This window comes from Lepus europaeus, chromosome 9 (assembly GCF_033115175.1).
Source record: "Lepus europaeus isolate LE1 chromosome 9, mLepTim1.pri, whole genome shotgun sequence".
Classification (NCBI taxonomy): domain Eukaryota; kingdom Metazoa; phylum Chordata; class Mammalia; order Lagomorpha; family Leporidae; genus Lepus; species Lepus europaeus.
The window spans coordinates 101,087,133-101,109,095 of record NC_084835.1 but is presented as its reverse complement, the minus strand read 5'-3'; the positions used below and the strand labels follow the sequence as shown (position 1 = coordinate 101,109,095).

The following is a 21,963-nucleotide window of genomic DNA, read 5'->3' as shown; positions in this document are numbered from 1 at the left end:
CATAACCTATTATCCTAAGGAGAGACTCATTCCTTTTCAATTTTAATCACTATGGTAGAGATTTGAATGGATAAGAAACAACATTGATTGAGAGTCCATTTTATTTAAGACTATGCTAAAGTACTAAAATGCCACTATCATCTCATTGATCCTTTTGCCACAATGTAATAAATTATTAAATTCCCAATGTGTGTGTGGGCATATTTTGCTCACATTATTCACTGGAGGTAGACAAATAAACAGCCTTGTACCTAACTCTACAAATTAGATGACGTGCCCAAGATCTGATGGGGTTTGGGGCAGGAACACTGCCTCCCCAGTTGTTTAAGGAAGGTTTCAGGAGAGAAGGACTCTTGAAGTTAATGTGAAGAAATGATTACAAATTCATCAGGAAGACATGTATTGAGAAGAATAAATATTTCCTTCTCCTTCTCCATCAAAATCCACCTCAAAGGCTTCTAACCTCTTATTTCTCTAGATTTATTATTTTCATTCTACTAACTGCTATTCAAAACAAAAACAAAAATTTACATTGGAAATCCAGGGCAATTCCAGATACTTGTATATACCTGTATTTTACGAAATGCAATTAAGGTATATAGAAGTCCTAAGGAGTTGCCAGTTATAATTTCTGTTGTAAGAATAAAGAAAGACAATTAAAATGTTAAGCAGAAAATCAGTGAAAGTGACCTATACTAGTTAAAATACAGTAGATTGCATGTTAGTGTTTAAACATTTGATCTTCACTATTGTAAATAATTATTTTTGTCAAGATGTGAATGTGTGCTGATCTTTGAAACTTGCTGTGCACCTGTCAAATCACACAGAAGTTTTAGTCAAGCAGATTATATCAAGTGAACCCTGTATTTTATTTCCATGTTTCAACTTGATATATTCAGACAGAGTGTTGATCATTTACCTGAGTAATGCTTTAGAAATAGAATAATTTGTAGTTTAGATTTCCAAGACATGTTCAATGTCAAATATATTGTCTTTAGTGTATGGAGAAAGATGTTAACTTATCAAAACTTATGATCCATATGTTGGACAGGAAAATATTACTACTTTATTAAAAAGCATGGACAAAGGCTCATCAGCTTAAGTCTTCAGAAAATGTAATTTTGCTTATTATTATATCTTACTATTTATGATATTCTACTAAATAATAACACTAGCTGAAAATGTGTAAGAGTCTCTTCAAAGCCACAGAACTATTTTAATTAAAAATAACTAAAAAGATAGGCACAATTACTTTTATTTCACATTAATATTCTTTTTTAAAATTCAACTTCCCATTAATACTTTGAAGTACCCTCATGTGTGACTCTGTGTGTTTGTATAAATGTTAAAAACATGACAGAATAAAATATGGAGAAACTAATTTAAATAAGCTATTATGGATAGTCCATAAAAATGGAATATCATCAAAATGCAAATAAAAATTTACATTCTCCAGCAGTCTCCACCAAAGAGATAATGGAGAAGCCCAGAAATATGGGTCCTACTTCACTCTATTAATTATATTAAATTCCTATTATCTGAAAGCCCCGTAAAGGCCCTTGGTTTTGTCTCAGATTGGAACTGATTTTGCTTTCATCTGCCTTACACAATTTGCTTTAACAGGCTCAATGGTACCAGTGTTATGGGAAGAGGAGCCCTCAATGAAATCAAGAGAACCTAAATTAAAACTCAGAAATAACTTGAAGGAGAATTTCTTTGTCTTCCTCTCTGCTAACATCTGCAAATAATTGAATGCCAGTGAGTCTGTGAATGAAGAAAGAAAGATGGCACAAAGTATGAAATTACACCAAGCAAACACCACTTTGGGGATGGCTGGCTGAAGAAAAACTAAAGTGAGCTGTAAATTCACTTTTGTTTGTTTTTTTTTTTTCTATCACTCACAGAGTCACTTATTCTTTTATTCCTTCTCTAATTTTAAAAACAAGTCAAGGTAGGCATTTGGCCTAGTGGTTAAGACACAGCTTGCAATGTCCACAACTATTGAAGAGACTGGGTTCGAATCTTGACTCTGCTCCCAATTCCAGCTCCCTGTTAATGTGCACCTTGGGAGGTAGCAGGTGATGGCTCAAGTAGGTGGGTCCCTGCACTGATGTGGAGACTTGGACTGAGTCCACAGCTCCTAGGCTATTGTGGGCATTGAGGAGTGAACCAGTCAACAGCTGCTCTTGCTGTCTTTCAAAAAATAAGTAAAAATAAAAAGTTCTTAAAAATAAAATATAATTTATACTCAGAGTTCAATATTTGCTCTTTTCAAGTAAAACCATAAACTTATACCAAAATGTATAGGGTGAACCTAGAAATGCATACTATGAATTTATTTTAACACAATTTGTGAGTTTCTCAACATGGTTTCAAATTCTACTTTTGCACACTGAGAAGACTTGAATTTTCTCTAGGGAGAAACAAAAGATGTCCAGGAACCCAATTCATTAGGATAACACAAGCCTTAAACATTCTTCTCATAGTAATGACAATAGGAGAAAAACACCAAAAATTAAAAAAAGAAGCCTGGTATGAATTAGATAGTTAAATATAGTTAATTCAGAGAATCTATCCATGCTTTACAAAGTAGACCAAGTATGGTTCTGAGGCCTCCTCCCCACTTCCTTTATGGGCCTCCTTCTCAGAGCTCTCCACAGATCTGCTGCTTTGATGTCTGTCTTGCATTTTTGCACAATTTCTCCTCCTGAAATGCTGGATGAAGAGACTACTTGATGCCTTACTCAATGAGTTTAGTTTTTTTTTTTTTTTTTTTTCTGAGCCTTATTAAATGCTCAACATACTGGAAGATCCACAAGTGATAATGACTTCCCATAAAGCTTACCCATGAGGCTAGCTCAATGAAATTCATTCTTATCAGGTTTCTGGTTTCGGCACAACAGGCCAGCACAGCAGTATTGTAAGTTTCAAAATATTTCAATCTTAACAAATGCTGCTGAATATATAATTTGTTCTGCTGTATAAATAAATTAAATACAAAGTCTATCTATGGTTCTCTGTCCCCTTTTTCAGTAATTATACCTTTCCCTATTCTGTCTTTGAATGTTTCACATTAGAGTGCTGGGAACATGCTGACAATAAGCATAGTTATAAGATTTTTGAAAAGAGAGGGAAAACATCTGAGCCACTACCAAGAGAGCAGGGAAAATGATTTGCTGGAGAATTTTTATGTACTAAAATATAATGTATACTCATATAGTCATCCAACCAGCCACCTGTGGGCCAACGCCTCAGGCTTTCAGAAATGGCAAACACCATGCTTGAGGCCAAAAATAACAAAACAAAACACATTTCAAAGGAAGAGCTTATTACAGTCAACTAAGTGAGAGAATGTAGCTGAAAAATTCATATCAGGCAGGATTTGACGAGGGCTGGAGAGGCAGAGGTATAGAATGGCCAAGAGATTTGTTGACTTCTAGAACTGACTGACACAAGACTAATAAGCTGGGCACTGGGTGTCGCTCAGAGAGAATAAGCTACATTGGAAGCATATTTCCTTTCTGAACTTCGGTGCGTCAATTTCTGCATGTGTTAAAACCTAGGATAGCATATTATAAAGATACTTATAGACTTCTCAACACTTCTGATTTCTGACAGTGAGTCTTATCCATGAAATGTGAGCAAATTTCAATCTCTGGAATTTTCTGTCTTGACTTCTTCTAAAGTTTACACCTCATGGAATTGGAACTACAGAGTTTCATAATCTATCTTCAGTCATCCGTTCAACAAGTTTCAATGAATTGCCTGCAGGCCTCCTTGTCAAAAGTGATAAGTCCTTGTAGGGGAATGCACACTGCCACTGCTGTGTCTGTGAGTGCAGAGAACCACCGACGGAAACTTGGTGGAGTGTACTTTCGGGTGTTACTCCAGGAGTACCTGCCCTCTCTTAAAAGGAAGAATCTGTCCCTGACAATAAAAACCAACAGAAATGGAAGTGGTGTCCCAGGATTCTGCGGTAAATCTGCAAGACTAGCTCTTCCTCAACTAGGTACAGGCTGGAAAGGACAAAAGGCAAGGTTTTCCAGGGTCAGGAGACAAAGAACCCACGGTGAATCATGAGACAACACAAGAGGAGAGCTGTCAAAGCATAACTCCAGAAGACAATGCCTTCTTTGCTCCTGGGGGCCAGCTGTTACCTACTTTCTCTGCTGAGCTGAAGAGCGCCGAGTGCAAATCACGGCCACGATCACCACGACCAGCACTGTGATGACACCGACGGTGACCACGATGATCACAAGCAGGTTGCTGTTCTTCTGTGGGGTGACACTGCCGTGTGGGGGGTGCATCTGTCCGATGGGTGGCTCTGAGAAAAGACAGGCAGAGTTCAGAGTTAGAGTGATGAAGGAGCCAGCGTCTGTACAGCTCTCTCATGGATGTTACTCTGAGCATTCATGAATCTGGGGGAAAAAAATCAAATATGAGAAGAGAAAAAAACTTAAACCTTCTACCCAAGATCAATAATGTGAACAGGTAGAAAAACTTGCACAGAATGATCACTGCAGAGTTATTAAGAAAAGTAGAAAAAGTCAAAGGTAGAAAAAAACCATAAGTGTTCATTCAATGAGAAATGGATAAACAAATGTGATATAGCCATATAACGGAAGACTACCCAGCTATAAGAAGGAATGAAGAATTGAAATGTGCCATAATATGGATGTACAATGAAAACACTGTACTAAGTGAAAGAAGCTATACACATATTATATGATTCCACTTATATTACATATCCAGAACAGGCAAATCTAGAGAGAGAGAAAATAATTAGTGTTTGGTAATACATGGGGAGAGGCATGAGTAGGTTTTCCCTTGTGTTAATGAAAATATTCAGGAATTAGTAGTGATAGGGACCAACACTATGCAGATTCTAACATCCAGTGCATTATAACTTTCACAGGGTAAATTTATGGTAGATAATTGTATCTCAATTTAAAAAAGATTAAGTGTAGCATTAAGTAGAAATGGGGAAAGAAGTTAAAGAAGCTACTCTGCACTACGGTTTGTGAGAAAATACTATTTATTTGGTGTTATGAAAAAATTAACCATAAACTATTGAACTCCAATCACAGTCTACTTGTAGTTGTCTTTTCTTTTTAACTTTTATTTAATAAATATAAATTTCCAAAGTACAGCTTTTGGATTACAGTGCCCACCCCCATAACTCCCTCCCGCCTGCAACCCTCCCATCTCCCACTCCCTCTCCCATCCCATTCACATCAAGATTCATTTTCGATTATCTTTATATATAGAAGATCAATTTAGTATATATTAAGTAAGATTTCAACAGTTTGCACCCACACAGAAGCACAAAGTATAAAGTACTGTTTGAGTACTAGTTATAGCATTAATTCACATTGTACAAAACATTAAGGACAGAGATCCTACATGGGGAGTAAGTGCACAGTGACACCTGTTGTTGAATTAACAATTGACACTCTTGTTTATGGTGTCAGTAATCACCCTAGGCTCTTGTCATGAGTTGCCAAGGCTATGGAAGCCTTTTGAGTTCACCAACTCTGATGTTATTTAGACAAGGTCTAAATAAGAATGGCTAACAACGCTTTACATCACTTTCTATTTTGTTGGTGTTGAAAAAAAAATTTTTTTTTTTGACAGGCAGAGTGGACAGTGAGAGAGAGAGAGACAGAGAGAAAGGTCTTCCTTTGCCGTTGGTTCACCCTCCAATGGCCGCTGCGGCCGGCGCACCACACTGATCCGAAGCCTGGAGCCAGGTGCTTCTCCTGGTCTCCCATGGGGTGCAGGGCCCAAGCACTTGGGCCATCCTCCACTGCACTCCCAGGCCATAGCAGAGAGCTGGCCTGGAAGATGGGCAACCAGGACAGAATCCAGCACCCCAACCAGGACTAGAACCCGGTGTGCTGGCGCCACAAGGTGGAGGATTAGCCGATTGAGCTGCGGCGCCGGCCTTTATTTCTTTTTTTTGACAAGCAGAGTTAGACAGTGAGAGAGAGAGACAGAGAGAGTTATAGACAGTGAGAGAGAGACAAAGGTCTTCCTTCCGTTGGGTCACTCCCGAAATGGCCGCTATGGCTGGCGCTGCACCAATCCGAAGCCAGGAGCCAGGTGCTTCCTCCCAGTCTCCCATGCGGGTGCAGGAATCCAAGCACTAGGGCCATCCTGCACTGCCTTCCCGGGCCACAGCAGACAGCTGGACTAGAAAAGGAGCAACCGGGACCAGTACCCGGCGCCCCAACCAGAACTAGAACCTGGGGTGCCAGCGCTGCAGGCAGAGGATTAGCCAAGTGAGCCGAGGCGCCGGTCTTAAAAAAATTTTTTTTTATTTATTCATGAAAGGCAAAGTTAGAGCGAGGGAGAGACCGTCAGAGACAGAGATCTCCCCAAACAGGCGCTCATAAGGGATGCTGGTATTGCAGCAGTGGCTTAACTTGAAATGCCACTTGCTTTCAGTCCTCACTCAGTGATCAATTAAGTGATAGATTCTATGTCATGTTTGTCGTAAGAAGTTACAAATTAATAAAAAAGTAAATATCAGCTAATAACCCTTTTAACAAATTAAAATTTAGCAAACAGACTTCAGTTTGAATTTTTTTCTGTAGCAGACTATATAAGATTTTTATATTTTTGCGCAAAATATGTACGTCTTCTGAACCTCAGGGGCTTCATATTAAAATAGAAATAATATACGTATTGTATAGAGTTAATGTTGGAATTATAGAGAACATATGCAGGCATGGTAGGCTGTGGCATGGTAGGCTAAGCCACCACCTACAGCGCCAGCATCCCAAATGGGTGCCAGTTCATGTACTGGCTTTTCCTCTTCTGATCCAGTTCTCTGCTAATGGACTGGGAAAGTAGTGGAAGATGGCCCAAGTTCTTGAGCCCTTGTACCAGCGTGGGAGACCCAGAAGAAGCTACTGGCTCCTGCCTTTGGATCAGCCCAGCTCCAGCTATTAAGGCCATGTGGGGAGTTAACCAGTGGATAGATGACATTTCTCTCTGTCTCTCCATTTCTGTAATTCTACCTCTCAAATAAATAAATAAAATCTTTTAAAAATATTTACATGCAAAGTAACCATCACAACTGACCTAAAGGAAATTCTTATAACACCACTGACCCATTAAATAAAACATTGCCAAGATAAACACTTTCCTACAGCATTTGGTACACTTCTGATTTGGACTTCCAAGCTACAAGGCTTTTAGGAATAATACTCAATGTGAAATATAAATTTGCAATTCATCACAAAAGTGTATAATAGCTCAGTACTTGCCCCAAAAGATGTCTTTTGACAGGATAGCTAAGAATCATTGTTTTTTTTTTTTTTTAAGTCACAAATTTAAATAACTTATTGCTGATTTGTTATTATTGGGGATATTCTAAGCACTTCTGATGTAAATTGACCCTCACAGGGAGGGACTCAACAAAGTTCTTTGAATAACATTTTATGCTAAAAGATTTTGATTATAAATTAAAGAGTTCCTTGAAGTAATTTTTACTTTCGCTACAAAGAATCAGTAAGTAAGCAAAGGTCAAGACTCTACGCCACAATTCTACTTATGATTTAAAAATTATTTTACAATGTATCTTCATTTGCTCTTTTTGTGCTTAACTTATTGTTAAAATTAACCCTATATGTGAAAGCTTACAAGGGAGATGGTTAGGAATTTCTTGGATTTTTATTAGTATTACTTGAATCTAACAGTTCACTATTTCTGAAAAACTTAGTATGATTCATACATAACCCTATAGCAGTGAACATTTAAATAAACCTGATAGAATAATTAACATTTCCACTCTTATTTCACTCTTTCCATCAGTGAGACACTATGTTTCATGTCAGAAATAAGAACTCTGGGTTCTGCTGAGCATTAGTGAGATTATACTGAGGTCATTTGCCTTAGAGAATTAAGGTTCATGAGAACTCCTATTATAAAGCTTTGATTCTAGATCTTTATGAATTCCATATAAAAGTTTCCATTAGTTTAAAACTTGGTATTCAAAGTCTCTCATTAACTTTCCATCCTGAAAGTACAGGCTGAATGTTCAGCATAACTAACATTCAATGAGCAGTTGAGAAAGTCAAGTACAATTATGTCTGCAGATCCAATCAGGTTTAGTCATTAGCTTTTTGTTTTCTATAAAGTTACCACAAATGTGGAATTAGTGAATACAAAGCTGTTATTTCTAGAGGAAATACGGGGTTAGGTTCCTGTAAGTCTCTAGTCACAACATGTTTATCAACCAACTAATCTATAAGCTTGCTTTATGTGTGTCTGTGCTTAAAGACTTTTTATTTAACTTCTTATTTAATGTTGATTCATTACCACTGAACCCATGGCTTTCAGCATGGTAATTTGTAGCAGAACCAAGCTTCACACATATATTTTCTCTATAAGGCACATCACTGCCTTCCTGTGCTCATGAACACTAGGCAGCATTTTGGTACCATGTTTGGAGTCTTTATAAACAGTGCAATCATCAACAAAATGTATATGAAAGGCAAAGCTGGTACTAAATATACATCCGGAAGTGGTACTTGTCCACAATGTGAGAGCTGAAATAAAGGCAGAGATGTGTCTTGATCTACCTGGGTATTGAGCCTCAGGCAACTCAAATCTTTCCTGCTCAGAATATGTCCTCAAATGCCCAATGCAAATATTGAATTTGAGGTTATCAATAAACTTTAGACTACAGGTGGATTCACAGAAACAGAATCTGTGAATAATAAATACAACAATGACAAGTTCAAAACTGAGGAAAGACAATGAAACTTAGTTGGAGATTGAACTTCTTTCTTTCAATCATACTCTCTGCTGAGAACAGTTTTGTTATTACTAGTATACTCTGAGTACAACGTGTCAGTGATTTTAATTAATAGATCTTTGAATGAGAATAGAAGTTCATACATTTATATATCCCAGCATCACATATGGGCACCAGTTTGTGTCCTGGCTGCTCTATTTCCAGTCCAGTTCCTTGCTAATGGCCTGGGAAAAGCAGTGGAAGATGGCCCAAGTGCCTGGGCCCTTGCACCCATGTGGGAGACCTGGAGGAAGCTCCTGGATCCTGGGTTTAGCCTGGTCCAGCTATTGCAACCATCTGGGTAGTAAACCAGGGGATGGAAGATCTCTCTCTCTCTCTCTCTCTCTCTCTCTCTCTCTCTCTCTGCCTCTCCTTCCCTCTCTTAAAGAATAAAAATTCGTGGAAAACCAGGATTAAAAGATAGTACACATTCTCCATGAACTTTTGAAGTACCCTCAAATCTTAACACTTCTCTCCCTGAGGTTCACAGAATAGTGTGGGTACTCAGTGTCTGAGTGGTCAAGATCTAGAAGTGTTCTATTAAAACCAAGGAGAATGGAGTCAAAGGTTTTATAGTTTCATGGGCACTCAATCCATTTATTTTCATGTTTGGTCACAGTAAAATGTTTCATCTCTTTCTACTAAATTTAATAAGAGGATACACATAGATTGAATAATGTGATGGTTATGAAGTCTTAGTAAAGTTCAGAAAATGGGTTTTGTAAAATAAACCTAATTCCTATAATGCTTTGAATTACAAATGCATAATATTTTTATATTTGTAAAATTTATAATATGCTACGCATCTTATAACGATTTGCTCCCATAAACTCTGCAGTAACTCATTGATGGATCAGAGGGCTAAGTGCTTAATTATCCTAAAGAAAACACAGTCAGGTATTGAATCTAGGGACATTGGCTCTTGTTTTGAGGTTCTGTTCCCCTTGTCAGAATGGCTGCACCCATGGCTGTACTAAATTGCTAGGCAGTTAAGTGACATGAGTGGAAGAAGGACAAGTTCAAGTCTCAGAAGAGAGATTCAATGAAACCTAATTGGGGACTGAACTTTCAATTTTAGTCTTCTCTGATAACACTTTTGCTATTAGTATACTTTGAGTGCAACATGTTATAATAATTCAATGATATTAATATATGTCATTCAGTCTCAACAGAAATGTATATGCCCTTAATCATTACAAAGCATTTCTCCTTAAGATAAAATATTACACCCAATTGTCTGGAAGGAAGCACAAATAATCTAGCCCAATAGTCCCTAAAAAGAGATACTAATCAACATTATGGTAGGAAAAATTTTTTGGTCAATTAAGTTGGAAAACATATTTCTTCTTTAAAATATCATTGTTTATAGTATATTAATATGAACTATGACTATCCAAAAAGAGAGGAGGAAGGAAGGTAGACAATGTATTCAATTATTCCATAAATATGTGTTGAAGATCTAATTAGATGTTGTTATCAGGAGAGATAGATTGTTGACTTCATAGAGCTTACAACAACCTGGAAAATATTAAGTCATGAGGCAAATAAATATAAACTTACTATTACAATCAATGCTAAAAAGAAAAGAGGAGGGATTCACGTAGATTGATTTATCATGAGGATTTATGGTTGTTGGTGTCGGCTCATGAGAGACCTCATGGAGTGACATTTAAGTTGAATCATGGTATATAGCTACAAGGGAACAGAGGGTAGGATACATATCTGGGACATAGGGAGCGAATGAAGAATGGCACACAATGAGGCTGGCAAGAGGAACAGGATCTACTCGTTCCTCTTGTGAATCACATTCAGTCATCTTGCATGGAATCACAGACCATTTAAGGTTTTGCAGCAAGTATGTGACACATGTGATTTATTTTGACAAGACCTCTCTAGCTGCTGTGTGGAAAGGGGTTGATGTGGAAGTGCTGAATCTAGCCAAGGGGATTGAATGCATCATAAAAAATTCAATTTGAAGTTTTCCAGGTGAAAGATGATGATGACTAGAACTGAGATGGTGGCAGTAGCAAACCAGCAAAATAGACAGTGGTACACTATAGTTTAAAAGTAAATGAATGAATCATGGATTGGGTGGGAGATGAAAGGCATGTAGGTTGAACAATACTTCTTACAAAGGAGATGAGAGAAAAAGTGGAAGTGAAAGGTCAGAGAAGGTAAACCAAATGTACAGTCTTGAGTATGTCAGGCTGGAGGTATTATAATAAATATTAAACGGGGAGTGAAAGGGTCTGAATTAGACATACACATTTGAATTGACACCCAAATGGGGAATTTGGAATCCCCAGAATGGATGAGATCATCACATTCCAGAAAGTTCTCTCAATACTAAGATGTCTGGCACTTCAGCTGAAGGAAAAAAAAGAGAGGTGAGGGGCCAAATATACACTTTTTGTTTTGCTTCCTTGGGGCTTCTCATTGGACACATATACCTGAAACAATCTTTAGGAACTGGCTATCTGTGTCAGCAGTTTGCAACTGGATATATTTTGCCCCTAAAGGGGAAATGTCACAATGCCTAGACACATTTCAGGCTTTAAATCATGAAGGAGGGCAGATGCTAGAGGAAGCTGGTGGGCAGAGTCCAGGGATGAAAATACACCCTGCAGTGTGCAGGACAACTCACCCAACAAAGAAGTACCCAGCCCTGAAATTAATGGTGTTGAGGTCAGGAAGCTCCCTGCTCCAGTTTAACATAGCCCAGACATGAAGAGTTGAGTTTAATTTGCCGAATTAGTCACACAGCGCTAGTCCCTGGCAAAGGAAGTTCTGGTTCTTAGAGTATGGGTTACACTGGGACCCTTAGAATCCTTTGCCCTGGGGGAAATGGTAGGTGAGCACAGCCTCTTGGAATCAGTGCACTAGTATCTGGGACTAACTGCCAATCACTCCAGTCATCATTCCATCCTAGACAAAGCTATACAATTTTATTGCTGGATCTTTCCTTTGGAACTATAATATCTGCTGAGTACAGTGATGAAGTTCTTCTAACACCTTACTAGTATCAGAATGATCATTTCATAGAAAAGATAATATTTATAATTTGTTTACATAATTATATTAATGAATTGTAAGAAAAATATTCTTGTTTTCAAAAATAGAGGAGACAGGGGGCGGAGCCAAGATGGCGGATAGTGAGGACGTGCACCGTAGTTTGGGAAAATAAACTTTCATAAAAGCGGAATTACTGTAGCATCAGGAAAAGACTCAAGAAAAAAACTGCAGAGGAATCACTTCCGGATCTTGTGGAGGAAACACAGAGGACTTACAGGGAACCCACCGCGTGGAAAACCAACCGAGACAAGCCGAGCGGCAGCGGCGGGAGAGGAGGCAGAGCCACAGAATCTCGCCAGCGCGGGAACGGAGGAGGGTAAGAAAGACAAAGACCTGAGGAGTCCGAGACATTGGGGGGAGGGGGAACAGAGGCCTCTCCCTTCACTCACCAAGCAAAACAAAGAGCACCGCGATTTTACATATGTAAAGCTCAGCCAAACTCAGTATCTTTAGCGAAACTGGAGAACACATTGAGGGCTGCATAAATTCTGTGTATGGTCCCAGGGGTAGATCAAACGAATACCCACAGAGGCTAGATTTCAACTACCCTCAACTCCACTCCCAACTGAGTCAAAAAAAAAAAAAAAAAAGAGAGAGAGAGAGAGAGAGAGAGAGAGTCCCAGCAAGGAGCAAATAATCTGGGAGAGTGGCTCTTTACACAGCCTTAAACCTCAAGAAACAAGCATAGCTCTCTGGCCACACCCATCACAGCCCCTAAGGCTCCAACAAAACAGACAGCTCACTTAGAGGCATAGTATAACGAGAGAAAAAAAAAAAACAAAACACCACAAATTATCTCTAACTTGCCAAGCAGGAACTGAGGAGGGCAAGAAAGACAAAGACCTGAGAAGTCCGAGACATTGGGGGGAGGGGGAACAGAGGCCTCTCCCTTCACTCACCAAGCAAAACAAAGAGCACCGCGATTTTACATATGTAAAGCTCAGCCAAACTCAGTATCTTTAGCGAAACTGGAGAACACATTGAGGGCTGCATAAACTCTGTGTATAGTCCCAGGGGTAGATCAAAGGAATACTCACAGAGGCTAGATTTCAACTACCCCCAACCCCACTCCCAACTAAGTCAAAACAAAAAAAAAAAAAAAAGAGAGAGAGAGAGAGTGTCCCAGCAAGGAGCAAATAATCTGGGAGAGTCGCTCTTTACACAGCCTTAAACCTCAAGAAACAAGCATAGCTCTCTGACCACACCCATCACAGCCCCTAAGGCTCCAACAAAACAGACAGCTCACTTAGAGGCATAGTATAACGAGAGAAAAAAAACAAAAACAAAAACACCACAAATTATCTCTAACATGCCAAGCAAGAAACATAGAAGCGGAGGTACCAAGAACAAGGAAGGCACTATGACGCCCCCAAGTGAACAAGACATGCCAATGCAAGATTATGAAGATGAAGAGATAGAGCAAATGCAAGAAGCAGATTTCAAAAAATTCACAAGAACATTAAGAAGTTCTCAAAAACAAATTCTTGAACTACAGAAATCCTTAATGGACAAGATAGAAAATCTCTCCCGTGAAAATGAAATATTAAGGAGGAATCAAAATGAAATGAAACAACTAGTGGAACAGGAAATTGCGATAGTGAAAAAAAACCTCAATGAAATGAAGAACTCAATAGATCAAATGGCAAACACATTAGAGAGCCTTAAAAACAGAATGGATGAAGCAGAGGAGAGAATATCGGAATTAGAAGACAGAGAACAGGAAAGGAAACAGTCAAATCAAAGAAAAGAAGAAGAAATCAGAAATCTAAAAAATACTGTCAGGAATCTACAGGATACTATTAAAAAACCCAACATTCGGGTTCTAGGAGTTCCTGAAGGCATGGAAAGGGAGAAAGGATTAGAAGGCCTTTTTAGTGAGATACTAGCAGAAAATTTCCCAAGTTTGGAGAAGGACAGAGACATCCTAGTACAGGAAGCTCAGAGAACCCCTAATAAACATGATCAAAAGAGATCCTCACCACGACACGTCGTAATCAAACTCACCACAGTGAAACACAAAGAAAAGATCCTAAAATGTGCAAGAGAGAAACGACAGATTACTCTCAGAGGATCTCCAATTAGACTTACAGCTGATTTGTCATCAGAAACCCTACAAGCCAGGAGAGAATGGCGAGATATAGCCCAGGTACTAAGAGAGAAAAACTGCCAGCCCAGAATATTATATCCTGCAAAGCTCTCATTTGTGAATGAAGGTGAAATTAAGACCTTTCACAGCAAACAGAAATTGAAAGAATTTGTCGCCACTCGTCCAGCCCTGCAAAAGATGCTTAAAGACGTGTTACATACAGAAACACAGAATCACGGTCACCAATATGAAAGAAGGTAAAGGAAGGAAACCTCAGAGCAAAAGATCACAGGAATCTCAAACCAGATATTAGAAAATATCTTTGGCAAATGGCAGGGCAAAGTTACTCCTTCTCAATAGTCACATTGAATGTTAATGGCTTGAATTGTCCAGTTAAAAGACACCGATTGGCTGATTGGATTAAAGAACAAAACCCATCCTTTTGCTGCTTACAAGAAACCCATCTATCCAACAATGATCCATACAAGCTGAGAGTGAAAGGCTGGAAAAAGATATACCACGCCAACAGAAATGAAAAGAGAGCGGGCGTAGCCATCTTAATATCGGACAACATAAACTTTACTACAAAAACTGTTAGGAGAGACAAAGAGGGGCACTATATAATGATTAAGGGATCCATTCAACAAGAAGATATAACGATTATCAACGTATATGCACCTAATTACAGGGCACCAGCTTATTTAAAAGACTTGTTAAGGGACTTAAAGGGAGACTTAGACCCCAATACAATAGTACTGGGGGACTTCAATACTCCACTCTCAGAGATAGACAGATCAACAGGACAGAAGATCAACAAGGAGACAGTAGATTTAAATGACACTATAGCCCAAATGGATCTAACAGACATCTACAGAACATTTCATCCTACATCTAAGGACTTTACATTCTTCTCAGCAGTACATGGAACCCTCTCTAGGATTGACCACATACTAGGCCATAAAGCAAGTCTCAGCAAATTCAAAAGAATTAGAATCATACCATGCAGCTTCTCAGACCACAAAGGAATGAAATTGGAAATTGGCAACTCAGGAATCCCTAAAGCACGTGTAAACACATGGAGATTGAACAATATGCTCCTGAATGAACAACGGGTCATAGAAGAAATTAAAAGAGAAATCAAAAATTTTCTGGAAGTAAATGAGGATAACAGCACAACATACCAAAACCTATGGGATACAACAAAAGCAGTGTTAAGAGGAAAGTTTATATCAATAGGTGCCTACATCAAGAAATTGGAAAGGCACCAAATAGATGAGCTTTCAAGTCATCTCAAGGATCTAGAAAATCTGCAGCAAACCAAACCCAAACCCAGTAGGAGAAGAGAAATAATTAAAATCAGAGAAGAAATCAACAGGATTGAATCCAAAAAAACATTACAAAAAATCAGCCAAACGAGGAGCTGGTTTTTTGAAAAAATAAACAAAATTGACACCCCATTGGCCCAACTCACTAAAAAAAGAAAAGAAAAGACCCAAATCAATAGGATCAGAGATGAAATGGGAAACGTAACAACAGACGCCACAGAAATAAAAAGAATCATCAGAAATTACTACAAGGACTTGTATGCCAGCAAACAGGGAAATCTATCAGAAATGGACAGATTCTTGGACACATGCAACCTCCCTAAATTGAGCCAGGAAGACATAGAAAACCTAAACAGACCAATAACTGACACAGAAATTGAAACAGTAATAAAGGCCCTCCCAACAAAGAAAAGCCCAGGGCCAGATGGATTCACTGCTGAGTTCTACCAGACATTTAGAGAAGAACTAACTCCAATTCTTCTCAAACTATTCAGAGCAATCGAAAAAGAGGGAATCCTCCCAAATTCCTTCTATGAAGCCACCATCACCTTAATTCCTAAGCCAGAAAGAGACGCAACATTGAAAGAGAATTACAGACCAATATCCCTGATGAACATAGATGCAAAAATCCTAAATAAAATTCTGGCCAATAGAATGCAACAACACATCAGAAAGATCATCCACCCAGACCAAGTGGGATTCATCCCCGGTATGCAGGGATGGTTCAACATTCGCAAAACAATCAACGTAATACACTACATTAACAGACTGCAGAAGAAAAACCATATGATTCTCTCAATAGACGCAGAGAAAGCATTTGATAAAATACAACACCCTTTCATGATGAAAACTCTAAGCAAACTGGGTATGGAAGGAACATTCCTTAATACAATCAAAGCAATATATGAAAAACCCATGGCCAACATCCTATTGAATGGGGAAAAGTTGGAAGCATTTCCACTGAAATCTGGTACCAGACAGGGATGCACTCTCTCACCACTGCTATTCAATATAGTTCTGGAAGTTTTGGCCAGAGCTATTAGGCAAGAAAAAGAAATTAAAGGGATACAAATCGGGAAGGACGAACTCAAACTATCCCTCTTTGCAGATGATATGATTCTTTATTTAGGGGACCCAAAGAACTCTACTAAGAGACTGCTGGAACTCATCGAAGAGTTTGGCAAAGTAGCAGGATATAAAATCAATGCACAAAAATCAACAGCCTTTGTATACACAGGCAATGCCACGGCTGAGGAAGAACTTCTAAAATCAATCCCATTCACAATAGCTACAAAAACAATCAAATACCTTGGAATAAACTTAACCAAAGACGTTAAAGATCTCTACGATGAAAACTACAAAACCTTACAGAAAGAAATAGAAGAGGATACCAAAAAATGGAGAAATCTTCCATGCTCATGGATTGGAAGAATCAATATCATCAAAATGTCTATCCTCCCAAAAGCAATTTATACATTCAATGCAATACCCATCAAGATCCCGAAGACCTTCTTCTCAGATATAGAAAAAATGATGCTGAAATTCATATGGAGACACAGAAGACCTCGAATAGCCAAAGCAATCCTGTACAACAAAAACAAAGCCGGAGGAATCACAATACCTGATTTTAGGACATACTACAGGGCAGTTGTTATCAAAACAGCATGGTACTGGTACAGAAACAGATGGATAGACCAATGGAACAGAATAGAAACACCAGAAATCAATCCAAACATCTACAGCCAACTTATATTTGACCAAAGATCCAAATCTAATCCCTGGAATAAGGACAGTCTATTCAATAAATGGTGCTGGGAAAATTGGATTTCCACATGCAGAAGCTTGAAGCAAGACCCATACCTATCACCTTACACAAAAATTCACTCAACATGGATTAAAGACTTAAATCTACGACCCGAAACCATCAAATTATTAGAGAGCATTGGAGAAACCCTGCAAGATATAGGCACAGGCAAAGACTTCCTGGAAAATACTCCAACAGCACAGGCAGTCAAAACCAAAATTAACATTTGGGATTGCATCAAATTGAGAAGTTTCTGTACTTCAAAAGAAACAGTCAGGAAAGTGAAGAGGCAACCAACAGAATGGGAAAAAATATTCGCAAACTATACTACAGATAAAGGATTGATAACCAGAATCTACAAAGAAATCAAGAAAATCCACAACAACAAAACAAACAACCCACTTAAGAAATGGGCCAAGGACCTCAATAGACATTTTTCGAAAGAGGAAACCCAAATGGCCAACAGACACATGAAAAAATGTTCAAGATCACTAGCAATCAGAGAAATGCAAATCAAAACCACAATGAGGTTCCATCTCACCCCGGTGAGAATAGCTCACATTCAGAAATCTACCAACAACAGATGCTGGAGAGGATGTGGGGAAAAAGGGACACTAACCCACTGTTGGTGGGAATGCAAACTGGTTAAGCCACTATGGAAGTCTGTCTGGAGATTCCTCAGAAACCTGAACATAACCCTACCATACAACCCAGCCATCCCACTCCTTGGAATTTACCCAAAGGAATTTAATTTGACAAATAAAAAAGCCATCTGCACATTAATGTTTATTGCAGCTCAATTCACAATAGCTAAGACCTGGAACCAACCCAAATGCCCATCAACAGTAGACTGGATAAAGAAATTATGGGACATGTACTCCATAGAATACTATACAGCAGTAAGAAACAATGAAACCCAGTCATTTGCAACAAGATGGAGCAATCTGGAAAACATCATGCTGAGTGAATTAAGCCAGTCCCAAAGAGAAAAATATCATTTGTTTTCCCTGATCGATGACAACTGAGCGCCAAAGAGGAAACCTGTTAAGTGAAATGGACACTATAAGCAACAATGAACTGATCAGCTCCTGTCCTGACTTTAGATGTACAATGTAATACTTTATCCATTTTAGTATTTGTTGTTGTTGTTGTTGTTCTAGTACTATTGGTTGAACTCAGTAATTAACACACAATTATTCTCAGGTGTTTAAATTTTAACTGAAAAGTGATCCCTGTTAAATCTAAGAGTGGAAAAAGAGAGGGAGGAGATGAACAATTTGGAACATGCTCAATCGGACTGGCCGCAAATGGTGGAGTTAGAAATGTGCAGGGGATTCCAACACAATTCCATCAAGATGGCTTGTACCAATGCCATCGCACTAGTCCAAGTGATCAATTTCAGCTCACAATTGATAGCTCTGATAGGTCTAAGAGTCAAAGAGATCACACAAACAAGACAAGTATCTGCTAATACTAACTGATAGAATCAAAAAGGGAGAGAAAGATCCAACATGGGAAGTGGGATACACAGCAGACTCATAGGATGGCAGATGTCCTAAACAACACTCCGGCCTCAGAATCAGCCCTCAAGGCATTCAGATCTGGCTGAAGAGCCCATGAGAGTATAGCAGGCATGGAAAGCCAAGATATCATGGGAAAAAAAAAAAAAGACCTAAATGAATGATCTCTGTGAGTGAGATCCCAGTGGAAAGAACGGGGCCATCAAAGAAGGAGATACCCTTCTCCGAAGGGAGGAGAGAACCTCCACTTTGACTATGACCCTATCGGAATAAGACCAAAGTCAGCGAACTCTAAAGGCTTCCATAGCCCTGGCAACTCATGACTAGAGCCTAGGGAGATTACTGACGCCATGAACAGGAGTGTCAAATTGTTAAGTCAGCAACAGGAGTCACTGTGTACTTACACCCCATGCGGGATCTGTCCCTAATGTGTCGTCTAAAGCCAAGTGATGCTATGACTGGTACTGAAACAGTATTTTTATACTTTGCGTTTCTGTGTGGGCGCAGACTGATGAGGTCTTTGCTAATTATATACTGAAGTGATCTTCTGTATATAAAGAGAATTGGAAATGAAAAAAAAAAAAAAACAAAAAACAACCTGGTGTTAAAATGGAAACGGCATAGAAAATTAATTATTTTGAAAAAAAAAATTATGTGGGATCTCTGTCTTTAATGTGCTGTACATTGCTATTTAATGTTATAATTAGTAATCCAATGGTAGTTTTTTCACTCGATGTTGCTATGGGGGCAAAATGTTGAAACCTTTACCTAATATATACTAAATTGATCTTCTGTATACAAAGAGAATTGAAAATGAATCTTTACATGAATGGAAGGGGAGGGGGAGCGGGAGGGGGGAGGGTTGCGGGCGGGAGGGAAGTTGTGGGAGGGGGGAAGCCATTGTAACCCACAAGCTATACTTTGGAAATTTATATTCATTAAATAAAAGTTTAATTTAAAAAAAAAATAAAATAAAATAGAGATGAAAAATAAAAAAAAAAAAATAGAGGAGACAGTATAGCCTTTTTTTTGACAGACAGCCCAAAAAAGGGCATGTCAGATTTTAAAGAACACTGAATACCATTTTGAGTATTGATATAATGTTAACCTAGTTTTGATTAATGTTGTACAAATATAATAAACTGTCAAGCTTAACACTGTTTTCAAACACGGAGGGAAATAAAAATATTTTATCATTTACAGATCTTTTAATCAAACTTGCTAAATTGATTTTGCAAATTATAGCGGAGCTAGCAACAAAAGGAAATCAAAGTTTTATCTTCCCTCATGAGAAAAGTAGGATTAAGTTGAAGTAATTTTCAGAGTTGCTGCATTTCATACAAATATAAACTAAAAAAATACATCTTCAGAAATTGAAGATTTTTCTACATTAAGAATGTGAAGCATAATCTAAAATTGAATGCACCATAAAAGAAAAATACAACCAATCCCTACATATTAGCTTTGATTCCGCCTGCCATCAGAAAAGAATTTAGGAAGCCTCTTCACTTTTAACAATTTAATTAAGAGCTTCCAACTACAGGAGTAAACATGAACTATAGCTTTGTTTTTCTTTATTTGAATTCCAAGAGTGCATTTTAAAAGAGTGGCATGCTGTAAGAGAAAGTAAATGATTAGTGAGGTCTGAATTTATTTGCAACTGGCTTGAGCATCCTGACAATAAGCCATGATTCTATTACAATGCTATGAAGGATGAATCCAGCAAGTGTGGGAGAGTGAGAAAGGCTCCATAATTCTGCCACTGTAAGGGAAGATGTATGAAATCTCACTGGATCTTAGATTTAGGAACTCAGATTTTAGAATGTTCCTCTTCCTGCAGCCTACTTTGTGAGTGTGAGGTGAGACTGGAGTTTTGTTATTCAGGGGCCTCACTTACACATCTAATTAGAAAATATACCCTCTTCTTAAAGCTTAGGACATCAGCAGAATTTTAATTAGGAAGTTGGGGTTTTCAGATGCTTTTGCTGATTTGCTTGCAATAGCCCAAGTTAAAGTCAAATTACAGAGGCTGACACTGTGGCATAGCCGGTAAAGCTGCCACCTGCAGTGCCAGCATCCAATATGGGTGCTGGTTCGAGTCCTGGCTGCTCTACTTCTTATTCAGCTCTCTACTATGGCCTAGAAAGCAGTAGAAGATGGCCCAAGTCCTTGGGCCCCTGCACCCACGTGAAAGACCCAGAAGAAGCTCCTGGCTTCAGATGGGTGCAGCTCCGGCCATTGCAGCTAATTAGGGAGTGAACCAGTGGATGGAAGACTTCTCTGTCTCTCCTCTCTCTAACTCTTTCAAATAAATAAATAAATCTTTAAAAAATGTCAAATTACACATTATTTTTCTGCTAGCAAAACAGAATAGGAAATTGATTAGGTTTGTCTTTCACCACTTAATGTTTCTTTGAGGTAATTGGTTTACCTTAATCAGCCAAGTAGCCTGTGAAGTCTAGTGGAGTATTAGAAATATTTCAGGTGTTTTGTTCATCCCGTCTTTTAACATGCAATCCTGCAAATACCATTTAGTGATGGGAAAAACTTGGGAGGGGTAAAGTCAATAATCTATACAGACTGGCTTTAAGCTTCCAACTGCCATTAGTCTGTTTTGTTTTTATGACCTTCTCCTGCAAAGTGGTTTATCAGGTCAAGTTCAATGATGATTATATTTTCACCAGGAAACTTAAATAGTAAAAAAGTAAATAAATAAATACATTGACATGCATTCATTCTTCCAATTGCTGAGTTCTCTTCCTCAGAGACCTGACTTCTTTGAAAAGTTATTGTTTGCTTATATATTCATGTTAAATTTAGGCTGGACCTTCTTTTCAACCAAAATGTCATTTTACTTAGAAGGGAAGTTCAGCTACTCAACACCACCTTTTAAATTTTGACCTAACACTGGAACTGACAGATTTAACAAAAAAATACAAGATTTAAATCATTTCCCATTGCTTATGTATATGTGCATTGTAAAATTCTTCTTGATCTCGTATTCATATGCTATCGCATGTCATTCAGACTTCACTAGGCCTCTTTTTATTCCTAATCGGTAAATCTGGCAATTCCACCCAAGACTGGAGTCCTTAGGATGTGCAGATTAGCAGAGTCCACAGCTCTGGGTCTAGGCTCTCCTTTGTTCCATCCTGAACCCATACCCACATTCAGGAGTGGCTGAAGGCTGGTTAAAGACAACTGCTCTTTCTCAGTTATCCACACTGATTCCCTCTTTAACTTCTTGGCACTCTATCTTTTCAAAAAATGCTATCCTGTGATGGTGTAGATAGTCATGGTGATAAATTTCAATGTGAAACTCCTGTGGAGAGGGCATCTCAAAATCAGCTCTG

The 21,963-nt window shown here is 38.5% G+C and overlaps 1 protein-coding gene across 1 annotated transcript in view; it reads right to left on the bottom strand.

Moving 5' to 3' along the window:
- DCC (DCC netrin 1 receptor) overlaps nucleotides 1-21,963 on the bottom strand; it is an 824,910-nt gene that overhangs the window by 64,928 nt on the left and 738,019 nt on the right. Inside the window, exon 26 of the mRNA XM_062200029.1 lies at nucleotides 4,162-4,324. Coding sequence (XP_062056013.1) covers nucleotides 4,162-4,324 — 163 coding nt within the window. The remainder of the gene's footprint in view (nucleotides 1-4,161; nucleotides 4,325-21,963) is intronic.